The sequence below is a fragment of the Mustelus asterias genome, chromosome 19 (assembly GCF_964213995.1).
Source record: "Mustelus asterias chromosome 19, sMusAst1.hap1.1, whole genome shotgun sequence".
NCBI lineage: Eukaryota > Metazoa > Chordata > Chondrichthyes > Carcharhiniformes > Triakidae > Mustelus > Mustelus asterias.
Window position 1 is genome coordinate 13,159,843 of NC_135819.1, and position 26,300 is coordinate 13,186,142.

At 46.7% G+C, this 26,300-nt stretch overlaps 1 protein-coding gene across 1 annotated transcript in view; it reads right to left on the bottom strand.

The window, feature by feature from the left end:
- Positions 1 to 25,608, bottom strand: part of LOC144507789 (tetraspanin-1-like) — a 48,319-nt gene extending 22,711 nt beyond the window's left edge. The window contains exons 1-2 of the mRNA XM_078235085.1: positions 25,472 to 25,608; positions 1,549 to 1,629 (exon numbers count right to left, since the gene is read on the bottom strand). Coding sequence (XP_078091211.1) covers positions 1,549 to 1,605 — 57 coding nt within the window. The 5' untranslated portion in view covers positions 1,606 to 1,629; positions 25,472 to 25,608. The remainder of the gene's footprint in view (positions 1 to 1,548; positions 1,630 to 25,471) is intronic.
- Between the last annotated feature and the right edge of the window lie 692 nt (positions 25,609 to 26,300).

Genomic DNA, 26,300 nt, shown 5'->3' on the forward strand with positions numbered 1-26,300 from the left:
TTGGTGGGGGCAGCGATCGAGGGAGGCAATCGACTGGGGCGAAGATTGGGAGGAGAGGCGGTGGGTGCGATGTCCATTTGGAGGGGTGAGGATGACAGATCTCCCAGAATACTGTGTACACAGTTCACCCAGTATACTGGGAGATCGGTGGGGGAGGGGGAAGGCTGCACAATGACGCCTCTAGAGGGGGAGGGGGGGAGGGGGTTGGGAGGAGTTACAGATCTCCCATATACAGTACTGGGAGATCGATGGGGGGGGGGGGAGGGGGGGGTGCACAATGGCGCCCCGAGAGGTCAGCAGCTGGCCTCACAAGTGAGCTGAGACTCCAGAGCAAATATTGGGGTATGGCGGCACAGTGGTTAGCACTGCTGCCTCACAGCGCCAGGGACCCGGGTTCAATTCCCGGCTTGGGTCACTGTCTGTGTGGAGTTTGCACATTTTCCCCGTGTCTTCCTCCCATGGTTCAAAGATGTGTGGGTTAGGTGAATTGGCCATGCTAAATTGCCCCTTAGTGTCAGGAGGATTAGCAGGGTCAACACATGAGGTACGGGAATAGGGCCTGGGTGGGGTTCTGGTTGCTGCACACCAGATGGGCTGAATGGCCTCCTTCTGCACTGTAGGGATTCTATGAATACAGGCAGATGGCATTTTCTCTCCAGCAAGGTCTCCAGTTCAATTTGGTGACATGGATTTGGGCTGAAAAAAAGATACGGGGAGCGATTTTCCCACCTCGCTGCGTCTGGCACGGATCGCGCCGATCCGGGAAAATAGCATGCCGGCCTAAATACAGTTTGGAATTGGCCTGGTCCCTTTCTCCTGGTGCGAACTGGTGTCGGGGGTCACGATGGGAAGGTGGGTGAGGGGACATGTCGGTTGTCATGATGAGGGACCCATGGGGAGGGCACTGATGATGGTGAGGGGGTGGGGGAACATTCTGCCAGTGGTGGGGAGGGGGGGGGGGGGGGTTCCCGATGTGCGCGGGAGAGGGAGGGTGCCTCGTGAGATCGGGGCGCCCTTGCGAATTGACACTCTGAATCAAACCCCCCCATCCCCCTCCTTCCCCAACCTGACCGCGCTCCAAAATAAGTGACTGAGTGTGGGACGATTGCGCTGCAGAGTGCGTCTGAGAGAGGAGCACGGAACATTCCCTATTCCCACCACTATGACGCTTTTTTTGCACCATTTTCTTTTGGGGGAAAATTCCACCCATGGGGTAGGACGTAAGGTAAACAAAGATAAATTCAAAAGATAATTAAGAAGAAACTGAATTGTAACAGGACTGAAAATAAACTATGTTGAATAAAGCACCGAGAGAGTAGCCTGCAGTGCCGATTAAATGAATTATGTTCTATCCACACCGTATAAATACTCAAACTTCTAAGAGTCTTGCCTATAATTTTCTCTCTTGCCTTCCGGAGCCTCTGGGATCTCCGCTCGGTAATGCTAAATTTCAGATGGTTCTGGGCATCACTACCCTCTATGATTCTACACATTCCCAGTGGTCATCTGCACCAAGTGTTTGCAGTGAGATATCATTAGGCCACTTACAAAGATGACGCCATTGAAGCAGAACATCATAATCTTCAAAAACTTGAAGCAACCCATCTTCTGTTTGTTATCTTTCGTTATCTGAAAATCAAAAAGAACAAGTTTTTTTTTTCCATTTTGTTTTAACAACATGAAGCAGCAACGGGTACCGTCTTTCACCTTTAGACTGCCTGGCATGGTGGCCCAGTGGGTTAGCGCTGCTGCCTCACAGCGCCAGGGACCCGGGTTCGATTCCCGGCTCGGGGTCACTGTCTGTGTGGAGTCCGCGCATTCTCCCCGTGTCTGCGTGGGTTTCCTCCGGTTTCATAAAATCATAGAGTAGTAACATAGAATCCCTACAGTGCAGAAGGAGACCATTCGGCCCATCGAGCCTGCACCGACAACAATCCCGCCCGGGCCCTACCCTCATAACTCCATCTATTTACCCCGCTAATCCCCATTACACTAAGGGACAATTTAGCATGGCCAATCAACCTAACACGCAATCTTTGGACTTTCCTCCCACAGTCTGAAAGACGTGCTGGTTAGGGTGCATTGGCCGTGCTAAATTCTCCCTCAGTGTAACCCGAACAGGAGTGTGGGGACTAGCGAATTTTCACAGTAACTTAATTGCGGTGTTAATGTAAGCCTACTTGTGACACTAATAAATAAACTTTAAACCTTTAGTAGCCTCATACAGTCAGACCAATTGAGCATTTACTGGGTTATGTTATGTCCCTGCCAAGTAATTTCTAATTATCAAACAGCTTGTAGGACAACAATTAAACAATTAGCATCAGGACAAGTGAAGGAAGGATGCATAAACTGACATCTGAATCTTAATCCATTCAAAATGGATCACATACACCTCTCAGTGCTGGCAATATTATTTGATTTTGATTTGGTTTGATTTATTATTGTCACATGTATTAACATACAGTGAAAAGTATTGTTTCTTGCGCGCTATACAGACAAAACAATATTCCAAAGCAACAAAGAAAGAACAAAGAAAATTACAGCAGAGGAACAGGCCCTTCGGCCCTCCAAGCCTGCACCGACTATGCTGCCCGACTGAACTAAAACCCCCCACCCATCCGGGGACCGTATCCTTCTAATCCCATCCTATTCATGTATTTGTCAAGACGCCCCTTAAAACTCACTATCGCATCTGCCTCCACTACCTCTCCTGGCAGCGAGTTCCGGGCACCCACCACCCTCTGTGTAAAAAAACATGCCTCGTACATCTCCTTTAAACCTTGCCCCTCGCCCCTTAAACCTGTGCCCCCTAGTCATTGACTCTTCCACCCTGGGAAAAAGCTTCTGACTATCCACTCTGTCCATGCCCCTCAGTCTTGTAGACTTGTGTCAGGTCGCCCCCTCAACCTCCGTCTTTCCAGTGAGAGTGAAAACTGTAATGTTCTGCGGTGTTACGATCCCAGTTGAGTCAGGAAGGTCCCAAAATGGAAACCTGCCTCAAAAGACCATGGCTGGAATTTTACCATCCCACCCACTACGGGAATCGGAGCGGGCGAGGGGCGGAACATGGAAAGGTCCGTTGACCTCGGCAGGGATTTTACGGTTTTGGGACGAGCACGGCCGTAAAATTCCACCCAATGACTTCTACTTTTTTTTTTGAAAACGTGGATGAACAGAGAGTGACAGGACAAAGAACAAAGAACAAAAGAACAAAGAACAGTACAGCACAGGAAACAGGCCCTTCGGCCCTCCAAGCCTGTGCCGCTCCTTGGTCCAACTAGACCAATCGTTTGTATCCCTCCATTCCCAGGCTGCTCATGTGACTATCCATGTAAGTCTTAAACGATGTCAGCGTGCCTGCCTCCACCACCCTACTTGGCAGCGCATTCCAGGCCCCCACCACCCTCTGTGTAAAAAACGTTCCTCTGATGTCTGAGTTATACTTCGCCCCTCTCACCTTGAGCCCGTGACCCCTCGTGATCGTCACCTCCGACCTGGGAAAAAGCTTCCCACTGTTCACCCTATCTATACCCTTCATAATCTTGTATACCTCTATTAGATCTCCCCTCATTCTCCGTCTTTCCAAGGAGAACAACCCCAGTCTACCCAATCTCTCCTCATAGCTAAGACCCTCCATACCAGGCAACATCCTGGTAAACCTTCTCTGCACTCTCTCCAATGCCTCCACGTCCTTCTGGTAGTGCGGCGACCAGAACTGGACGCAGTACTCCAAATGTGGCCTAACCAGCGTTCTATACAGCTGCATCATCAGACTCCAGCTTTTATACTCTATACCCCGTCCTATAAAGGCAAGCATACCATATGCCTTCTTCACCACCTTCTCCACCTGTGTTGCCACCTTCAAGGATTTGTGGACTTGCACACCTAGGTCCCTCTGTGTTTCTATACTCCTGATGACTCTGCCATTTATTGTATAACTCCTCCCTACATTATTCCTTCCAAAATGCATCACTTCGCATTTATCCGGATTAAACTCCATCTGCCACCTCTGCGCCCAATTTTCCAGCCTATCTATATCCTGCTGTATTGCCCGACAATGCTCTTCGCTATCCGCAATTCCAGCCATCTTCGTGTCATCCGCAAACTTGCTGATTACACCAGTTACACCTTCTTCCAAATCATTTATATATATCACAAATGGCAGAGGTCCCAGTACAGAGCCCTGCGAAACACCACTGGTCACAGACCTCCAGCCGGAAAAAGACCCTTCGACCACTACCCTCTGTCTCCTATGGCCAAGCCAGTTCTCCACCCATCTAGCTACTTCTCCTTGTATCCATGAGCCTTAACCTTCTTAACCAACCTGCCATGTGGGACTTTGTCAAATGCCTTACTGAAATCCATATAGACGACATCCACGGCCCTTCCTTCATCAACCGTTTTTGTCACTTCCTCAAAAAACTCCACCAAATTTGTAAGGCACGACCTCCCTCTTACAAAACCGTGCTGTCTGTCACTAATGAGATTGTTCCGTTCTAAATGCACATAAGGACTGCCAATTAACTTTCAATATCAGAAAAAAAATTATTAAACATGAAAAGTTCGACTATAATACAATCGCCACTTATCTTGCCAAATGATTGAGGATTTTAAGGATAATACAGGTCACAAAATATGTCTTATACTATATTGTTGTCAATAAATATACAGTCCCTGTAAAGTAATAGGTCAGCTGTGGTCAGAAACACTCCACTCTGAAACCTGGCTGCGGATGTCATCCAATCGAATTTCTCCTTGGATGACTGTTACACTGTGAGCCAATTGGCCTCACTGGGCTCTGGTATGAACGTTTCTCAAACTCCACTTTCACCTCTTAAGTTCAGCTCTTTTGTCCATTGGGAGGATGTTCCCAATGGTGGGAGTGTCCAGAACCAGCGGTCACAGTCTGAGGATTTAGGGTAGATCATTTAAGACAGGGGTGAGGGGACATTTCTTCACCCAAAGAGCTGTGGAATTCATTACCACTGGAAGTAGTTGATGGCAAAACATTGGATGTATTCAAGAGGCGGCTGGATATAGCACTTGGGGCGAATGGGATCAAAGGTCATTCATCTGAACTCCAGCAAAAACAATCTTAATCTAGTCAATCTCCTCATACATCAGTTCCGCCATCCCCGGAATCAGCCTGGTTTTTTGGAACCTCCTCCAAAACTGTCCACCATCATTCATGACTGGATGTGGCAGGACTAGTCAACTTTGATTTAATCTATTGGCTCTGTCTGTCACATGCTGCGCTTGGCATGCATGTAATCCAACATTGTAGCTTCACCGGATTGGCAAGTCGTTTTTTTGACATGCTAGCCACTGCTGCTGGAATGTTCTCTTGCACTCGCCACTGAACCAAGGTTGCTCCCTGGCTTGATGGCACTGGTAGAGTGAGCGAACTTGCCAGGCACGGGATCGCAGATACAACTCTGCTTCTGGCCTGCAGCGTCTCATGGATGTCCAGTACTGAGCGGCCAGGTTTGTCCGAAGTCAGTCCCATCTTAGCATGATGTTACATCCACACAACATGAAGAAATGTGAAGACTTCACCTTCGTAAGGATTGTGTGGTGGTCGCTCTAACCAGTGCTGCCATGGACAGATGTGTCTGTGACTGGTAAATTGGTGACGTTAAAGGCAAGTAGATTTTTGCCTTTTGTTGGCTCCCTCACTATCTGCCGCAGGCACAGTCTGGTAGATATTTCCTTCTGGACTCAGCCAGCTTAGTCAGTAATGGTGCTACCAAGCCATTCACAGAATCATAGAATCCCTACAGTGCAGAAGGAGGCCACCCGGCCCATCAAGCCTGCACCGATCACAAGCCCACCCAGGCCCCCTTCCCGTAATCCCACATATTTACACTGCTAATCCCCCTGACACTAGGGTTAACATGACCAATCAATCTAACCTGGACTGTGGGAGGAAACCGGAGCACCTGGAGGGAACCCACTCGACACAGGGAGAATGTGCAAATTCCACACAGACAGTGACCTGAGGCTGGAATTGAACCCGGGTCCCTGGCGCTGTGAGGCGGCAGTGCTAACCACCGTGCCGCCCTATACTTGGGGTTGGACACACCCATCTTCTCTTGGGTAAAATGTGGTAGAAACACATTCTCTGTCTGACTGGTTACCACAGTAAACTGAAGCATTGATATTTAGAAGACGGAAATCTTGAATCTAAATCTTATTGGCAAAATCTCCAATGGAACCGATTTAAGCAAAATCATTTGACTGGAATAGTAGTGAGATCTCAGTGACAATTCAAAGAGCACAAAGCTCAGCCTCTGCAAGGTAGGAAACAATGATCTCAACAATATGTATACAAGTTTAAAGTTTATTTATTAGTCACAAGTCAGCTTACATTAACACTGCAATGAAGTTACTGTGAAATTCCCCTAGTCGCCACACTTCGGTGCCTGTTCGGGTACACTGAGGGGGAATTTAGCACGGCCAATCCACCTAACACACACGTCTTTCAGACTGTGGGAGGAAACCGGAGCACCCGGAGGAAACCCACGCAGACATGGGGAGAATGTGCAGACTCCACACCGGTTGTGACCCAAGCCAGGAATCGAACCCACGTCCCCAGCGCTGTGAGGCAGCAGTGCTAACCACTGTGCCACCGTGCCGCCCATACTCCATAGCTAGAATGAGATACAAAACTCCCTGATAAACCCAGGAAGCCATAATCATTAGAAATGTAATGCTTGCGGATTGGCAGCATTTCGAAGGCAATTTGTTAACTGGATGAAGTCAGACTAATCTATACCAATGCACGCTTGAGGATTGCATTGATTCAGTCCTCTGTCTTGGATGATATAGACGTGGAACCTACGTGGGGAGAGAAAATTAATCAACTCAGATTTTTCTGACGGCTATCCAGTTCCCTCTGCTTTAGCACCTGTGTATTGATGTTGGATGTGTGCTGAATGGAGCTGAACTCTGATGCACTGGGGGCAGTATTTTCTGCTACCGCTCACCAATGACCAACTGTACACTGGGACAAGATACCAGCAGCACAGTGGTTAGCGCTGCTGCCTCACAGCGCCGGGGACCCGGGTTCGATTCCAGGCTTAGGTCACAGTCTGTGCACGTTCTCCCCGTGTCTGCGTGGGTTTCCTCCGGGTGCTCCGGTTTCCTCCCACACTCCGAAAGACGTGCTAAATTCTCCCTCAGTGTTACCCGAACAGGAGTGTGGCGGCTAGGGGATTTTCACAGTAACTTCATTGCAGTGTTAATGTCAGCCTACTTGTGACACGAATGAATAGTGTGGAGTTGTTGGTGCCCATGCAATAGGACCCCTGCAATGTTCAGCAACTTCAAGAAGGGAGAGCAGAGGAGGGTAACTTCTCAGCCGTGGGATAGTCTTCACTGGGATTATAGATAGGTTAATAGAGTGGGCAAAAAATTGGCAGATGAGTATAACATGGGGGATTGTGAGGTTTGGCAGGAAGAATAGTCAAGCAGAGTATTAGTTAAAGAGAGAGAGAGTGAAAAATGTTGCAATACTCAGGGACCTGGTTGTCTTTGTCCATGAGGTGGAGATGCCGGCGTTGGACACAGTAAGCCAACAGGTTTATTTGGAATCGCGAGCTTTCGGAGCGCTGCTCCTTCGTCAGGGGAGTGGAGTCTTAACCTGGTGTTGTGAGACTTCTCCCTTTGTCCGTGAATCACAAAACCGTTTGCAGGTACAGCGAGTAATTGCAAATGGGATGTCGGTCTTTATTGCAAGGAGTACGAAAGCGGGTCGGACTTGCTGCAACTCTTGCGACTGTGGTGAGATCGTACCTCGAGTACCATGAGTTTTGGTCATCCCAGCTACTTGCACTGAAGGCAGTTCAGAGAGGTTTCACCCGGCTGATTACTGGGAGGGTATGGGGAAAGGTTGATCACATCAAGCCTTTAATCTTTGGAGCTCAGAGGAATGAGAGGCGATTGTAATGAAATATACCAGACTCTGAGCTCTGACAGGACAGATGTTGAGAGGATGTTTCCCACATGGGGGAAACCTAGAAGTGGGGCACAGTTTCAAAATAAAGAGATCTCCCATTTAAGTTTATTTCTTAGTGTCACAAGTAAGGCTTACATTAACACTGCAATGAAGTTACTGTGAAAATCCCCTGGTCGCCACACTCCGGCGCCTGTTCGGGTACACTGAGGGAGAATTTAGCATGGCCAATGCACCCTAACCAGCTCTGGATAAAAGCAAATTACAGCAGATGCTGGAATCTGAAACCAAACTGTAACACTACATTCTGCACCCTCTCATTTCCTTCTCTATGAACGGTATGCTTTGTCGGAATAGCGCGCAAGAAACAATACTTTTCATTGTATGTTAATACATGTGACAATAATAAATCAAATCCAAAAGAGAAAATGCTGGAAAATCTCAGCAGGTCTGGCAGCATCTGTAAGGAGAGAAAAAAGCTGACGTTTCGAGTCCAGACAACCCTTTGTCAAAGCTTTTCATCAGCTCTTTTCTCTCACAGACGCTGCCAAACCTGCTGAGATTTTCCAGCATTTTCTCTTTTGGGTTCACCTAACCAGGATGTCTATTCATGAATGGACCTACCTCGCATTAAGTTGATCTTTCTCTACACCCTAGCTGTGACTGTAACACTACATTCTGCACTCTCTCCTTTCCTTCTCTATGAACGGTATGCTTTGTCTGTGTAGCACGCAAGAAACAATACTTTTGTCACATGTATCCCAATACATGTGACAATAATAAATCAAATCAAGTAGTCTATCGGACTGTGGGAGGAAACCGGAGCACCCAAAGGAAACCCACGCAGACATGGGGAAAACGTGCAGACTCCGCACAGGCAGTGACCCAAGGCCGGGAATCAAACCCGGGTCCCTGGCGCTTTGAGGCAGCAGTGCTAACCGCTGTGCCACCCATTAGGATAAAGATGAGGAGGAATTTCTTCTCTCAGAGAGTTGTTAAGTTTGTAAATCTCTCCTCCATTAAGCAGTGGCGACTGGGTCATTAAATATATTTGAGGCTGATTTAATTGACACCGATGTTGAGGCTTCCTGCAAACTGGAGTTAAGGCACATCAGAACAGCCCTGATCTTATTGAGCGATGGGGCAGACTCAAGGGGCCGAATGGCCTACTCCTGCTCCTATTTCTTATTTAGAGAAGGCTTTTTTTCAAGACCACTGTCTTAATTTCAGTAACATGGTTGCGTAGACTTTAAAATGACTTATAATTCCATATTGACATTAAGATCAAGATGGCTGCCGAGCTGTGCCAGATCTATGGAGTCACTCACGGACAGACTTGTTACGAACATCTGCTGAGGCCCCTCTCCGGTTTACTGAGTATAGTGGCTGGTGTCGAGCTGAAAATGGGAGGTTGAGATAAAAACTCATTAATCACCAGGCGGAGGAGAGCATTTACCGGCTGATTCTGGGCACAGGCTGGAATTTTACCGCCACGGCCCACCCCGGAATCGGAGCGGGCGCGGCTCGCAGGACGGAATTCCCCGTTGGCCTCGGGCGGGATTTTACGAGCCTCGCCCGAGCGAGGTCATAAAATACAGGCAACAGTGTCCAAAATTAGGAGCAAATGCCTCAAAAATCATAGAATCCCTACAGTGCAGAAGGAGGCCATTTGGCCCATCGAGTCTGCACCAACAACAAACCCACCTAGGACCCATCCCTGTAACCCCACATATTTACCCCACTAATCCCTCTAATCTACAAATTCCGGGACACTAAGGGGCAATTTAGCATGGCCAATGCACCTAACCTGCACATCTTTGTGGGAGGAAACCCACGCAGACACGGGGAGAACGTGCAGACTCTGCACAGTGACCCAAGGCTGGAATTGAACCCGGGTCCCTGAATCTGTGAGGCAGCAGCGCTAACCACCCTGCCACCGTGCCGTAATGCTATGGAGTCCCACCCAGGCCCTGTCCCTATGCATTTACCCTAGCTAGTCCCCCTGACACTAAGGGGCAATCTAGCATGGCCAATCCACCTAACCCGCACATCTTTGGATTGTGGGAGGAAACCGGAGCACCCGGAGGAAACCCACGCAGGCACGGGGAGAACGTGCAAACTCCTCACAGGCAGTGACCCACGCTGGGTATCGAACCCGGGTCCCTGGCGCTGTGAGACAGCGGTGCTAACCACTCTGCCGCCGCGCCGCCCCATCTCTCTCTCTCTCTGGCTCCAGCACAGATACAGAAAAATCCTCATCCCAAACCAATGGAGTAAATTAGTTTTGTTTTTTAAAAAATGGAGTGTTTTGAGTGTTAAAACGTCTGCAGAAAAAGCAAGTGGTGGCTGAGATTAGATTGGGTGGTTTCGGGAGAGAAACACAGGCAGGGTTCGTGACAAAAGGGCCATTTTTTGATCTCTAACCACTGTGGAATCGACATTCGATCGCAAGCTATCTCGAGCGACTAATCCAGCCTGACACTCCAGTGCAGTATGAAGGGAATGCTTCGCTGTTGGAGATACAGGGCGGAATTCTCCCATCCCACCCACCATGGGAATCGGAGAGGGCGGCGGGGGGAAGGGAGGGGGGGGAGCGGGTTGGACATCATGACAAGGGTCTGTTGATCTCGGGCCAGATTTTCCGGTTCTGCCTGAGAGCGGCCAGAAAATCCCACCTACTGTCTTTCAGGCAAGAAGCTCAGCTGACGTTACAGAAGAGGACGATATTCTCCTGGTGCCACGAGCCCACTTTTATTTCTCACCATAACTGATTAATTCACCATTTATCTGTGTTCTCTGGGTGGAAAGTGGCTGCTTCGTTTAACACTGGGCTACAGGTCAGAAGTAATTCACTGGGGCCGGGACACTTTGGTACACCCCTGAGTGTACCAAAGCTGACTCTCTTTGCTTTCAGCTTTGATGAAGGGTCATCCAGACTCGAAACGTCGGCCCTATTCTCTCCCCACAGATGCTGCTGAGTTTTTCCAGCATTTTTCTGTGTTTGTTTCAGATTTCAGCATCCGCAGTATTTTTGCCTTTATCTTAGTGATTAAGACAGATTACTTGGCCATTTATCTCACTGCTGTTTGTGGCACCTCATGAGACACGTCTCTGCTATTTGTGGGACCTCACTGGATATACTCCTGCCAACAGCGTTAGACAGACACAATTTGTTTTGTGTCTGATAAAACCACCATACATATGTAAACAAACACAAATATTCCGTATAAAATAATGAAAATACCCCTATGCAGTGTTGAAAGAATGCTACACCGTCAGCGGTGCTACCTCTTGAAGGAGATGCTTTACCCCCTAAGTAGCTGTAATAGATTCTGGAGCACTATTTGAAGGCGAGGAAGGAAGTTTCTATTAGCGTCCTGGTAAATGTTAAGTCCGGTTTCCTCCCACAATCCAAAGATGTGTAGGTTAGGTGGATTGGCCGCGCTAAATTGCCCCTTAGTGTCAGGGGGACTAGCTAGGGTAAATGCATAGGGACAGGGCCTGGGTGGGACTCCATAGCATTATGGCACGGTGGCAGGGTGGTTAGCACTGCTGCCTCACAGATTCAGGGACCCGGGTTCAATTCCGGCCGAAGGGCCTGTTCCTGTGCTGTATTGTTCTTTGTTCTTTGTTGTTCAGCAGGGAAGAAGCTGTTCTTGAGTCGGTTGGTACGTGAACTCAGACTTCTGTATCTTTTTCCCGACGGAAGAAGGTGGAAGAGAGAATGCCCGGGGTGTGTGGGGTCCTTAATTATGCTGGATGCTTTGCCAAGACAGCGGGAAGTGTAGACTGAGTCAATGGATGGGAGGCTGGTTTGCGTGATGGATTGGGCTACATTCACGACCTTTTGAAGTTCCTTGCGGTCTTGGGCAGAGCAGGAGCCCATACCAAGCTGTGATACAACCAGAAAGAATGCTTTCTATGGTACATCTGTAAAAGTTGGTGAGAGTCGTAGCTGACATGCCAAATTTCCTTAGTCTTCTGAAAAAGTAGAGGCGTTGGTGGGCTTTCTTAACTATAGTGTCGGCATGGGGCTGACCAGGACAGGTTGTTGGTGATCTGGACACCTAAAAACTTGAAGTTCTCGACCCTTTCTACTTCGTCCCCATTGATGTAGACAGGGGCATGTTCTCCTTTGCGCTTCCTGAAGTCGATGACAATCTCCTTCATTTTGTTGACTTTGAGGGAGAGATTATTGTTGCCCCACCAGTTCACCAGGAAAGGGAGTCAGCAGAGATTTACACTATGAGGGTACAATAAGAAGTCTCACAACACCAGGTTAAAGTCTAACAGGTTTATTTGGTAGCACGAGCTTTCGGAGCGTTGCTCCTTCATCAAGTGAGTCTGTATATATAATTTGATTATATAATTTGACCCACCTGAGTAAGGAGCAGCGCGCTCCAAAAGCTCGTGATACCAAATAAACCTGTTGGACTTTAACCTGGTGTTGTGAGACTTCTTACTGTGCCCACCCCAGTCCAATGCCGGCATCTCCACATCATGGCTAATATGAGGGTAGAGAGGGGTGGTGGAACTGGACAAAGGGAATGTGAATGAGCTTGTAGAAGGCTGAGAAGCTGTTGAAAGTCTTCAGTAAGTGATCTGAATGCGTGAATGGCAAAATGAAAGAGATTGTCATCGACTTCAGGAAGCGTAAAGGAGAACATGTGGACAGGAGAGCAGGGTGAAGTGGGAAATGACAGGAAGATTTAGGTCCTGCTTGAGGACAGACCGAAGGTGTTTGGCAAAACGGTCACCCAATCTGCGTTTGGTCTCTCCGATGTACAATGGACCGCATTGGGAGCAGCGAGTGCAATAGACCAGATTGAAGGAAATGTGTAAATCTCTGCTGACTCTCTTTGCTCTCAGTTCTGACGAAGGGTCATCCAGACGCGAAATGTTGGCTCTATTTCTCTCTCCACAGATGTTGTCAGACCTGCTGAGATTTTCCAGCATTTTTCTTTTTTGTTTCAGATTCCAGCATCCGCAGTGTTTTGCTTTTATTTTAGTGATTAAAACAGATTGTTTGGCCATTTATCTCACTGCTGTTTGTGGGACTTCACTAGACATGTCTCTGCTGTTTGGAGGATCTCTCTGGCCATATCTTTGCTGTTTGTCGGATCTCTCTGGCCATATCTCTGCTGTTTGGAGGATCTCTCTGGCCATATCTCTGCTGTTTGTAGGATCTCTCTGGCCATATCTCTGCTGTTTGTAGGATCTCTCTGGCCATATCTCTGCTGTTTGTAGGATCTCTCTGGCCATATCTCTGCTGTTTGTAGGATCTCTCTGGCCATATCTCTGCTGTTTGTAGGATCTCTCTGGCCATATCTCTGCTGTTTATAGGATCTTTCTGGCCATATCTCTACTGCTTGTAGAATCTCTGGCCATATCTTTGCTGTTTGTAGGATCTCTCTGGCCATATCTCTGCTGTTAGTAGGATCGCTCTGGCCATCTCTGCTATTTGTAGGATCTCTCTGGCCATATCTCTGTCATTTGTCGGATCTCTCTGGCCATATCTCTGCTGTTTATAGGATCTTTCTGGCCATATCTCTGCTGTTTGTAGAATCTCTGGCCATATCTTTGCTGTTTGTAGGATCTCTCTGGCCATATCTCTGTTATTTGTCGGATCTCTCTGGCCATATCTCTGCTGTTTGTAGGATCTCTCTGGCCATATCTCTGTTATTTGTTGGATCTCTCTGGCCATATCTCTGTTATTTGTAGGATCTCTCTGGCCATATCTCTGCTGTTTGTAGGATCTCTCTGGCCATATCTCTGTTATTTGTAGGATCTCTCTGGCCATATCTCTGCTGTTTGTAGGATCTCTGGCCATATCTTTGCTGTTTGTCGGATCTCTCTGGCCATATCTCTGTTATTTGTAGGATCTCTCTGGCCATATCTCTGCTGTTTGTAGGATCTCTCTGGCCATATCTCTGTTATTTGTTGGATCTCTCTGGCCATATCTCTGTTATTTGTAGGATCTCTCTGGCCATATCTCTGCTGTTTGTAGGATCTCTCTGGCCATATCTCTGTTAATTGTAGGATCTCTCTGGCCATATCTCTGCTGTTTGTAGGATCTCTCTGGCCATATCTCTGTTATTTGTAGGATCTCTCTGGCCATATCTCTGCTGTTTGTAGGATCTCTCTGGCCATATCTCTGCTGTTTGTAGGATCTCTCTAGCCATATCTCTGCTGCTTGTGGGAGGAGGCAAACACCACATTTCAAAAATACTTTATTGGCTGTGAGGATGTTCCTTTAACATAAATGTTTCTTTAAAAATGAGCAAAATATGAGATTGATTAAAAGCAGTGGAAATGGAAACAGCAGATTAGCTTATCCAAACACCTGATTGTGAACAAACTTTGGTTGAATTACAAAGCACGGTTTGTATTATTAAGCAAATAACGCACTATTCAGTGTTTGTCAATTGTGACCCATATCTTACTGGGTGCAGTGCCTAGAGTGGGACCTTTAGGCTCCGACACCGGTGGCTATCGTTATAAGCAGGACAGGAAGAATTTGGAGAGCTGGAACAGTTCTCCAGGTTCCTCCAGGGCGATACCTACTGGTGGTGGGACAGGGAAATCCTGGTCAAATGTTAGGGCAGTTTCAAAATAGGTTGTAGATATAGAAACATAGAAGATAGGAGCAGGAGGAGGCCATTCAGCCCTCGAGGCCTGCTCCGACAATCATCACAATCATGGCTGATCATCCAACTCAATAGCCTAACCCTGCTTTCTCCCCATGACCATAGAATCATAGAATCCTATAGCGCAGAAGGAGGCCATTTGGCCCTTCGAGTCTGCTCCGACCACAATCCCATGTAGGCCCTATCCTCGAAACCGCATGTATTTATCCTGCTAATCCCCCTGAAATTAGGATCAATTCGGCATGGCCAATCAACCTAACCCGCACATCTTTGGAGTGTGGGAGGAAACCAGAGCACCCGGAGGAAACCCACGCAGACACGGGGAGAATGTGGAAACTCCACACAGACAGTGACCCAAGCCGGGAATCGAACCCGGGTCCCTGGCACTGTGAGGCAGCAGTGTTAACCACTGTGCTACCCCTTAACCTTTGATCCCATTCGCCCCAAGTGCTATATCCAGCCGCCTCTTGAATACATTCAATGTTTTGGCATCAACTATTTCCTGTGGTAATGAATTCCACAGGCTCACCACTCCTTGGGTGAAGAAATGTCTCCTCATCTCCGTCCTAAATGGTCTACCCTGAATCCTCAGACTGTGTCCCCTGGTTCTCCTATTTAAGGAACGATGAACAGGAATCTCTTCTCTCATTAATCTTGGAACTCTCTGACCAGAGGGAGCAGGGGCACTGAATGTATTCAGGGGCGGGTTAGGCAGAATTTTGATAAGGGGTTATGGGAGGCAGGCGGGAAAGTGAAGTTAATGCAAAATCAGATCAGCCCTGAACTTACTGAATGACAGAAGAGGTTTGAGGGGCCAAATGGCCATCTCCTGCCCTTATTTCTCATGGCGTTACCATTAATGATGCTCGCTACAGCCTTCATTGGGAACACAAAGCGTATTTATTAACAAGGAAAAGCTGTGCAAAGTCTGGCTGCCCCAATCCCTACATGGATGGCACAGTGGTTAGCACTGCTGCCTCACAGCGCCAGAGACCCAGTTTCAAATCCGGCCTTGGGTCATTGTCTGTGCAGAGTCTGCACATTCTCCCCGTGTCTGTGTGGGTTTCCTCCGGGTGCTCCAGTTTCCTCCCACAGTCCGAAAGATGTGCGGGTTAGGTGGATTGACCAGGCTAAATTGCTCCTTAGTGTCAGGGGGACTAGCTAGGGTAAATGTATAGGGTTGTGGGGGGGGGGGGGGCCTGGGTGGGATTGTGGTCGGTGCAGACTCGATGAGCCGAATGGCCTCCTTCTGCACTGTAGGGATTCTATGCCTTCATACTGTCTTCTGCCTAAGAGAGAGCTTCACCCTCTGGGGTGATTGCCGACTCTCGGTCCCGACTGGCCCCTCAAGTAAGGTGACTCGCTCCTGCTGGGTGGTCCTTAAAAGGACAATCACCACATTAGCTTTGTTGGGAAGCTTATGATTTAATTTGACTGGTAAATAGGGTATTCACCCTTCAAACAAAATACACTGTGTTCTGTAAGTAGTTAATTTTCTGATTTTATTTCCTGATAGATAAATAACAAAATGAAGAGTCAGATTCTTCATGGCAAGGAACAACCCTTCAAGTTTCAAGTTTTTAGGTGTCCAGATCACCAACAACCTGTCCTGGTCCCCCCATGCTGACACGATAGTTAAGAAAGTCCACCAACGCCTCTACTTTCTCAGAAGACTAAAGCAATTTGGTATGTCAGCTACGACTCTCACCAACATTTACAGATGCACCATAGAAGGCATTCTTTCTGGATGTATCACAGCTTGGTATGGCTCCTGCTCTGCCCAAGACACCAAGGAACTACAAAAGGTCGTGAACGTAGCCCAATCCATCACACAAACCAGCCTCCCATCCATTGACTCTGTCTACACTTCCCGCTGCCTCGGCAAAGCAGCCAGCATAATCAAGGACCCCACGCACCCCGGACATTCTCTCTTCCACCTTCTTCTGTCGGGAAAAAGATACAAAAATCTGAGGTCACGTACCAACCGGCTCAAGAACAGCTTTTTCCCTGCTGCCGTCAGACTTTTGAATGGACCTACCTCGCACTAAGTTGATCTTTCTCTACACCCTAGCTATGACTGTAACACTACATTCTGCACTCTCATAGAAGATCTCATAGAAACCCTACAGTGCAGAAGGAGGCCATTTGGCCCATCGAGTCTGCACCGACCACAATCCCACCCAGGCCCTACCCCCACATATTTTACCCGCTAATCCCTCTAACCTACACATCCCAGGACTCTAAGGGGCAATTTTTTTAACCTGGCCAATCAACCTAACCCACACATCTTTGGACTGTGGGAGGAAACTGGAGCACCCGGAGGAAACCCACGCAGACACGAGGAGAATGTGCAAACTCCACACAGACAGTGACCCGAGCTGGGAATCGAACCCGGGACCCTGGAGCTGTGAAGCAGCAGTGCTAACCACTGTGCTACCGTGCCGCCTCTCTCCTTTCCTTCTCTATGAACGGGATGCTTTGTCTGTATAGCGCGCAAGAAACACTACTTTTCACTGTATCCCAATACATGTGACAATAATAAATCAAACCAAAATCAAACCCTGCACCTTTTTGTCAGGATGGGATTGAGTAAATATTACGTGTGACAGGAGTGCACCATTATTCTCTCAGTATCGGCAAACACAGAAAAATATTTGTCATCGCTTCTTATTTGTCTCCAACACGAGTCCCATTTAATTGGAGGAGTTGCTTTGAATTTTAGGTTTGGTTTAGTGGCACATAACTGCTTTAATCACAGGGGTATTCTGATCCGATTTGAACTGCACAAACACGACTGTTTTTTTATTTACGGGCATAATGTTGGTGTAACGATATGGAAAAAAGACTTGCCCGATCCCAGTGGATTCGGTATAATACGCTACTTCCTGATGCAGCAATTGCTTCACTGTAAGGTGCGAAATAGGCGAAGCGCTGTGTGACTTCAAGAAGAAATTAGAGATAGCTCTTGGGGCTAAAGGGATTGAAGGATATCTTGGGGGGGGCAAGGGGCAAGGATCAGGATATTGAATTCAATGATCAGCCATGATCAAAATGAAGGGCGGAGCGGGCTCGAAGGGCCGAATGGCCTCCTCCTGCTTCTATTTTGACCCATTGCTCCACTTATAAATAATTCTGTTAGATTGGTGAGTCATTTTTAACCTTAAAATTAAAAGTCATTTTAATTTCGGTTGCATACTTCACCTTTAATATTACCATGTAAATTAAGGTACACCAGTGCACAGCTAATAACACTACATGCTTTGATCATAGACAACAGAGCAGAAAGAGGCCATTTGGCCCATTGAGTCTGCACCGACCTCGATCCCACCCAGGCCCTATCCCCGGAACCCCATGCATTTACCCCGGGTTTCCTCCGGGTGCTCCGGTTTCCTCCCACAGTCTGAAACACGTGCTGGTTAGGGTGCAGTGACCCGAACAGGCGCCGGAGTGTGGCGACGAGGGGAATTTCATAGTAACTTCATTGCAGTGTTAATGTCAGCCTTGCTTGTGACTAATGAGTAAACTTTACTTTACTTTAGCTCGTCCCCCTGACACTAAGGGTCAATTTAGCACGGCCAATCCACCTAACCCGCACATCTTTGGACTGTGGGAGAAAACCGCAGCACCCGGAGGAAACCCACGCAGACACGGGGAGAACGTGCAAACTCCGCACAGACAGTGATCCAAGCCAGGAATCGAACCCGGGTCCCTGGCACTGTGAGGCAGCAGTGCTAACCACTGTGCCGCCCATACTCCATAGCTAGAATGGGATACAAGACTCCATGATAAACCCAGTAAACCATAATCATTAGAAATATAAGGTTTGGGGCTTGGCAGCATGATGTATTTTTTTACTCATTAGTGGGGCATGGGCGTCACTGGCTGCCTAGCATTTATTGCCCATCCCTAGTTGCCCGAGGGCAGTTGAGAATCAACCACATTGCTGTGGCTCTGGAGTCACAAGTAGGCCAGACTGGGTAAAGATGGCAGATTTCCTTCCCTAAAGGGCATTAGTGAACCAGATGCGTTTTTACAACAATCGACAATGGTTTCATGGTCATCAGTAGATTCTTAGTTCCAGATATTTTTTATTGAATTCAAATTCCACCATCTGCCGCGGCGAGATTCGAACCCGGGTCCCCAGAACATTAGCTGAGTTTCTGGATTAATAGTCTAGTGTTAATACCACTAGGCCATCACCTCCCCTAGGGGACTAGTTAGAAAACACCCTTCATGAGGTGAGCTGTTATGCATTAAAGAGTTCAGCCCTGTGATTTGTTGTGTTCTTGAGACAGACTTTCCTTTCCCAGTTTCCTTTCCTCATTCTCCCCTGAGCTGGTGACTCGGGCAGGGATATAGTTCCAAAGGTGGTGGCTACCCTTAGTAACTCCCTCCACTTAATCCCCTTGAAGGTGTATGCGTGGGCAGTGTTTGTTAATGAGCTGTTGGGTTTGGCATGAGATCTATCCGCATTCAGTATCTACACAAGTTCACAGAGCGGGAGCAACCACTTAACAATTACTTTCCCCTCACAAGATTACGGGATAGTTTGTTAATGTTGGAGTCAGGTAGCCACGGAGTGAATGCTTTAATTAAGGGCAATTTCCCCACCGACTGGGGAAAGATTAGGGATTTATTGCGAGTGAATAAGAGAGATGAGGATCAGAAAGTTCATCCTGCTCATTCTAATTCCTCGGCAAAGAATCTACTTTCCCAATCTCTTAAGATCCCAAGATTTGTTTGAATATTTTCCTGATTAATTCAAAGTATTTTCCCCCTTTAAGTGAAGAAATACTTCTTGGAAACATTCCTAAATTTCCCTTGTGCCATTTTGAATCTGTGCTATCCTGTGTAACTTTTCACTTGAAGTTTGCATTCTTGATTTACTTGTTTCTATCCTATTTGGGACATAAAATCCCACCATGGTTGCTTCTCTGATTCAAACCACAATCCTACTTTGTGTCCATTCTGGATTTTCCCAAAAGAAATGTTATGGTGGCACAGTGGTTAGCACTGCTGCCTCACAGCGCCAGGGACCCGGGTTCGATTCCCGACTTGGGTCACTGTCTGTGTGGAGTTTGCATGTGTCGTCCCCCCCCGCCGTGTCTGTGTGAGTTTCCTCCGGGTGCTCCGGTTTCCTCCCACAGTCCAAAATTGGGCAGGTTAGGTGGATTAGCCATGCTAAATTGCCCCTTGGTGTCAGGGGGACTGGCTAGGGTAAATGCATGGGGTTATGGGGATGGGGCCTGGGTCAGTGCAGACTCGATGGACCGAATGGCCTCCTCCTGCACTGTAGGATTCTATGACCATGCTGATATGAGTTTGTTTCCCATGGACCAGCAACCAAGCCCAGTTCTTGCTGATTTTCTGACTGAAAAGGTCACGGAAACAGATTCAGGAGTGAATTTCAAAAGGGGAATTGAATCAATACCTTGAGGAGAAGTATTTGCATAGCTGTGAAGAAAGAGCGGGGGAGTTTAACTAATTGGATGCCTCTTTCAAAGTACCGGCACGATGGGCCAAATACTTCATTAAGAACATACAAACGGGAGTAGGGGTGGATGGTTGTGCCCTTTGAGGTGCTGTATCATTTAACAAGATGGGGCGTGCAATGGCCTAGTGGTATTATCGCCAGACTATTAATCCAGAAACTCAGCTAATGTTCTGGGGACCCGGGTTCGAATCCCGCCACGCCAGATGGTGGAATTTGAATTCAATTTAAAAAATGACTGGAATTAAGAATCTACTGATGACCATTGTCAATTGTCGGAAAAACCCACCTGGTTCACTAACTTCCTTTAGGGAAGGAAATCTGCCGTCCTTACCTGGTCTGGCCTACATGTGACTCCAGAGCCACAGCAATGTGGTTGACTCTCAACTGCCCTGGGCAACTAGGGATGGGCAACAAATATTGGCCAGCCAATGGCACCCATGTCCCACGAATGAATAAAAAGATCTTCTACCTCAACTCCATCTTCCCACACTACCTCCTTATCCCTTAATTCCCTTTGTACCCCATATCGGTTAAATGCACTCAAAGCTGATCAGCCACGGCTCTCCGGGGTAGGGAATTCCGAAGATTTGCAACCCAATAAGTGAAGAATTTGTCTTCATCTCAATCCTAAATGGCTGAAATTCTTGAGTTCTTAATCTTTTTGTGCTTTATCTTTCTTTAATCGGTATGGCCCAATTATACACCCTGGATGCAATTCCCCAAGCAATGTCAAATACAGAGTTGGCCTTTTAGTCCCTCAAGCCTATTCTGTAATAACATTTTGATTGTATTATATCCTAGACTGGAGAGTAATGAAATTACACTTACTTTCTCTCCCAATTACAAGATACAGCACATCCTATTCATACAAGTTATCTTCTCGTAATATATTCAATGGCAACCCAGTTGGTTTGAAAAACCTACCTTAGCATTTCCTTACTTTAAACAAGATATCGGGCACATTTCAATTGTTGAGAGTTGTTGTCAAAGTAAGCACAAATTCTCAATGTTTGAGAGAGAAGCAAACAGACTCAAAATTAAGGACTTTAATGCTTAATAATTAATCATTCACTCAATGAAAGATTACAGAATCCTAAAGTTTACTTATCAAACACAAGTAGGCTTACATTAACACTGCAATGAAGTTACTGTGAAAATCCCCGAGTGGCCACACTCCGGTGCCTGTTCGGGTAAACTGAGGAGATAGTTATCGACTTCAGGAAGCCTAGTGGAGAACATGCCCCAGTCTACATCAATGGGGATGAAGTAGAAATGGTCGAGAGCTTCACGTTTTTAGGTGTCCAGATCTCCAACAACCTGTCCTGGTCCCTTCATGCCGACACTATAATTCAGAAAGCCCACCAACTTTCTCAGAAGACTAAGGAAATCTGGCAAGTCAGCTACCACTCTCACTAACTTTTACAGATGCACCATAGAAAGCGTTCTTTCTGGTTGTATCACAGCTTGGTATGGGGCTCCTGCTCTGACCAAGTCCGCAAGGAACTACAAAGGGTCATGAACGAAGCCCAGTCCATCATGCAAACCAGCCTCCCATCCATTGACTCTGTCTACACTTCCCGCTGCCTCGTCGAGAAAAAGATACAAAAGTCTAAGGACACGTACCAACCGACTCAAGAACAGCTTTTTCCCTGCTGCCATCAGACGTTTGAGTGGCTCTACTTTGCATTACGTTGAGCTTTCTCTACACCCTAGCTATGACTGTGACACTACATTCTTCACTCTCTCCTTTCCTTCTCTATGAACGGTATGCTTTGTCTGTATAGCGCGCAAGAAACAATACTTTTCACTGTATACTAATACATGTGACAATAATAAATCAAATCAGAACAAACTGAGGCAGAATTTTAGCATGGCCAATGCACATAACCAGGACTTCTTTCAGACTGTGGGAGGAAACCCACGCAGACACGGGGAGAACGTGCAAACTCCACACAGACAGTGACCCAAGGCCAGGAATCGAACCTGGGTCCCTGGCGCTGTGAGGCAGCAGTGCTAACCACTGTATCGCCGTGCCGCCCCCAACTAAACTTTCTAAAGTTTTGAGGAACTAGAACGAAACATCCATGAAACTGTAGCTTAAATAATACTCTTTATCAGTGAAAAATGCATTTAGGATGGGAACAATAAATAGTATATCAGCTGTGGCTAAGTTCGCCGCACTCGCGCACCTCGAGACAGACTGGTGTGGGTTTAAATCCCACTCCAGAACCTGAGCACAGAAATCATAGCTGACACTTCACTGCGGGGTGCTGCACTGTTGGAGGTGCCATCTTTCAGATGAGGGATTAAACCAAGGGCCCTGTCTGCCCTCTCAGGCGGACTTTCAAGATTCCATCCAGTATTTCAAAGAGCAGGGAAATTATCCTGGCCAATCAACATCACGCTAAAACCAATTAAATCATAGAATCCCTACAGTACTGAAGGAGACCATTCGGCCCATCGAGGCTGCACCGACCACAACAGCTGGTCATTATTGCATTGCTGTTTGTAGGAACACAAATTGGCTTCCGAAATTACAACAGTGGCTACACTTTTTGGAATGTGGGAGAAAACCGGAGCACCCGGAGGAAACCCACGCAGACACGGGGAGAACGTGCAGACTCCGCACAGACAGTGACCCGAGGCCGGGAATCGAACCCGGGTCCCTGCCGCTGCCAAAATACTTCATTTGGTTCTAAAGCACTTTGAGAAGTCTGGTAGTCATGGAAGGTGCTTTATGGACAGAGTGGATAGTCAGAAGCTTTTTCCTAGGGTAGAAGAGTCAATTACTAGGGGGCATAGGTTTAAGGTGTAAGGGGCAAGGTTTAAAGGAGATGTACGAGGCAAGGTTTTTACACATAGGGTGGTGGGTGCCTGGAACTCGCTGCCGGGGGAGGTAGTGGAAGCAGATAGGATAGTGACTTTTAAGGGGCGTCTTGACAAATACATGAATAGGATGGGAATAGGAGTTGGAACGTCTTGTTGAAGTTGTACAAGACATTGGTAAGGCCACACTTGGAATACTGTGTACAGTTCTGGTCACCCTATTATAGAAAGGATATTATTAAACTAGAAAGTGTGCAGAAAAGATTTACTAGGATGCTACCGGGACTTGATGGTTTGAGTTATAAGGAGAGGCTGGAGAGACTGGGACTTTTTTCTCTGGAGCGTAAGAGACTTAGGGGTGATCTTATAGAGGTCTATAAAATAATGAGGGGCATAGATCAGTTAGATTGTCACTTTCTTTTCCCAAAGGTAGGGGAGTCTAAAACTAGAGGGCATAGGTTTAAGATGAGAGGGGAGAGATACAAAAGTGTCCAGAGGGGCAGTTTTTTTCACACAGAGGGTGGTTAGTGTCTGGAACGAGCTGCCAGAGGTAGTAGTAGAGGCGGGTACAATTTTGTCTTTTAAAAAGCATTTAGACAGTTACATGGGTACGATGGGTATAGAGGGATATGGGTCAAATGTGGACAATTGGGATTAGCTTAAGGGTTTTAACAAAAAAAGGGCGGCATGGACAAGTTGGGCCAAAGGGCCTGTTTCCATGCTGTAAACCTCTATGACTCTAATAGAGGGATATGGTACCCGGAAGGGTAGGGGGTTTTAGTTCAGACGGGCAGCATGGTCGGTGCAGGCTTGGAGGGCCGAAGGGCCTGTTCCTGTGCTGTAATTTTCTTTGTTCTTTATAAATGCGGCTTTTTAAAGCAAAAAAAACAGCCTTTTTCTTTTCAAAATATATTCCATGACACTGGACTTGAAGATGGTAAAAATGTTTGAATTTTTAACAAAAGGTATTGCTTATGGCTTATTAGTTTAAGTTGTTTCAATTTTTAAAAGAAAAACGCCACAATATATTTTGATTATTAGAAATACATCGATACCTGTAAGGCTGGAGCTGTCTGGTTTGGTGAAATGTCTGTGCTCTCTCTCTCTCTCGTTCAGAGAATGATTAAGAGCAACCATTTTTACAGAAATAGGATGAAGATTAATGATAATAGAATTTAAATGAATTGTCATTTTGCTTCGTGTTGGCATGCCTACAAATGTGGATTTAGGGCAGAAGTGAAATGATAGCAGTGGGAATGTCACATAATGTAGACTGAAGTTGCAAAGAATATAGTCAATTTTATATATATATATATATCGAGTTTGAAATAATTTTTTTAACTGAATTTTCAAGCTGATTAGACAATGTAAATACAGATATTTTGATGCTGGCAGTATCACAGAATCATAGTATCATAGTTGCAGACGGAGGCCATTCAGCCCATCGAGTCTGCACAAACCACAATCCCACCCAGGCCCTATCCCCATGCATTCATACCCTAGCTAGACCCCGTCACAATTTAGCACGGCCAATCCACCTAACCCGCACACCTTTGGACTGTGGGAGGAAACCGGAGCACCCGGAGGAAACCCACGGGGTTGAATGTCCAAACTCCACGCAGCCAGTGACCTAAGCCGGGAATCGAACCCGGGTCCCCGGCGCTGTGAGGCGGCGGTGCTAACCATTGTGCCACCATAATCCGCTGTTTCTTATTATATATAATTTAGAATTCTATAGAGGGGTATTGTAAAGGTTTACTTCTCATTTAAAAATTTTTTGATATAATTTAATCTGAGGTTAGATGAATGCACGGTCACATATTTTCTGCTTTTGTTCCCACTTTTAATTTTCACCCACCTGCTATGTCAGGAGGTTGGAAATCAAATAATTATTCTTCAACCTAATGCACAGCTACTGTTTCCGAATGTACTTCAAATAGAGTCATAGAGGTTTACAGCATGGAAACAGGCCCTTCGGCCCAACTTGTCCCTTTTTTAAAAAACCCTTAAGCTAATCCCAATTTCCCGCATCTGGCCCATATCCCTCTTTTCCCATCGTACTCATGTAACTGTCTAAATGCTTTTTAAAAGACAAAATTGCACCCGCCTCTACTACTACCTCTGGCAGCTTGTTCCAGACACTCACCACCCTCTGTGTGAAAAAACTGCCCCTCCGGACACTTTTAGTGTCTCTCCCCTCTCACCTTAAACCTATGCCCTCTAGTTTTAGACTCCCCTACCTTTGGGAAAAGATATTGACTATCTAGCTGATCTGTGCCCCCAGACTACAAAACCGCTTTGTTGGGTTTTATTTTTAAATTGAAATGAACGTTATAGAGTTAAATATGCCATCTCGGAGGGCAAATCTTTTATCAATAAACTGCACGCACGCACACAAATCTCAATCAAGTCATGATATTGAAATTGTATGGATATAATTAAGCTTCAAAAAGTAATAGAAAATTGAGTATCACTATTGCATCGATAAATAGCAGTCGCTGGGAGAACAGGGTAACTATGTTAAACTGAGTCCGTTTATTTGCTTACCTGAAGTGGTAGTCCTGATGTATTCTCCCCTAATCTGAGGGTGTCTGTCTGAGTCCAAGATTCTGGAGTCTGTAATCCTCTTTGAGATCTCCTGTTCAAAGCAGGAGCGCTGTTGTTTTAAATGCTTGAATGAAAGCTGTCTTCTGTCCTCACACACGCATACACCCACAGAAGCCCTGGTGTAAACTCTGGTTCCACACCTGATCTCTCCTACTCTCTCTTTCTCCCACTGGGGAAAGGAAAATAGAGTAAGCTTTGCATATTCACTTAATTGGCTGCATAATACGTGACTTTTTATGTGTTGGATTATACTTAAAAAGGGGCAAAGCCAATGTTCTTGCCAATGCTGCCTGGAGAATGGCGCTGCTTGGTGGTTCTGATGGTTAAAAAGCTTCAGACTAAAAAGGGGCCAGAACTGCCCCCTGGTTTGTATGGAGTTAGATACCCGCAGCACTGTTGGTCCCACAATTGGTGTCGATCTTTCTGAGTCCCGTAGTGGAAACAAAGGGCAGATTTCTTACAATTCCAGTAATTTCTGCATTTTGTTGATAGCGTCTGAGAAGAGGTTTAAGTTCAAATATACTTTATTAGTGTCACAAGTAGCCATACATTAACACTGCAATGAAGTTACTGTGAAAATCCCCTTGTCGCCACACTCCGGTGCCTGTTCGGGCACACTGAGGGAGAATCTGGCATGGCCAATGCACCTAAAGTTAATTTATTTATTAGTCAAAAGTAGGCTTACATTAACACTGCAATGAAGTTACTGTGAAAATCCCCTTGCCGCCGCACTCTGACGCCTGTTCGGGTACACTGAGGGAGAATTTAG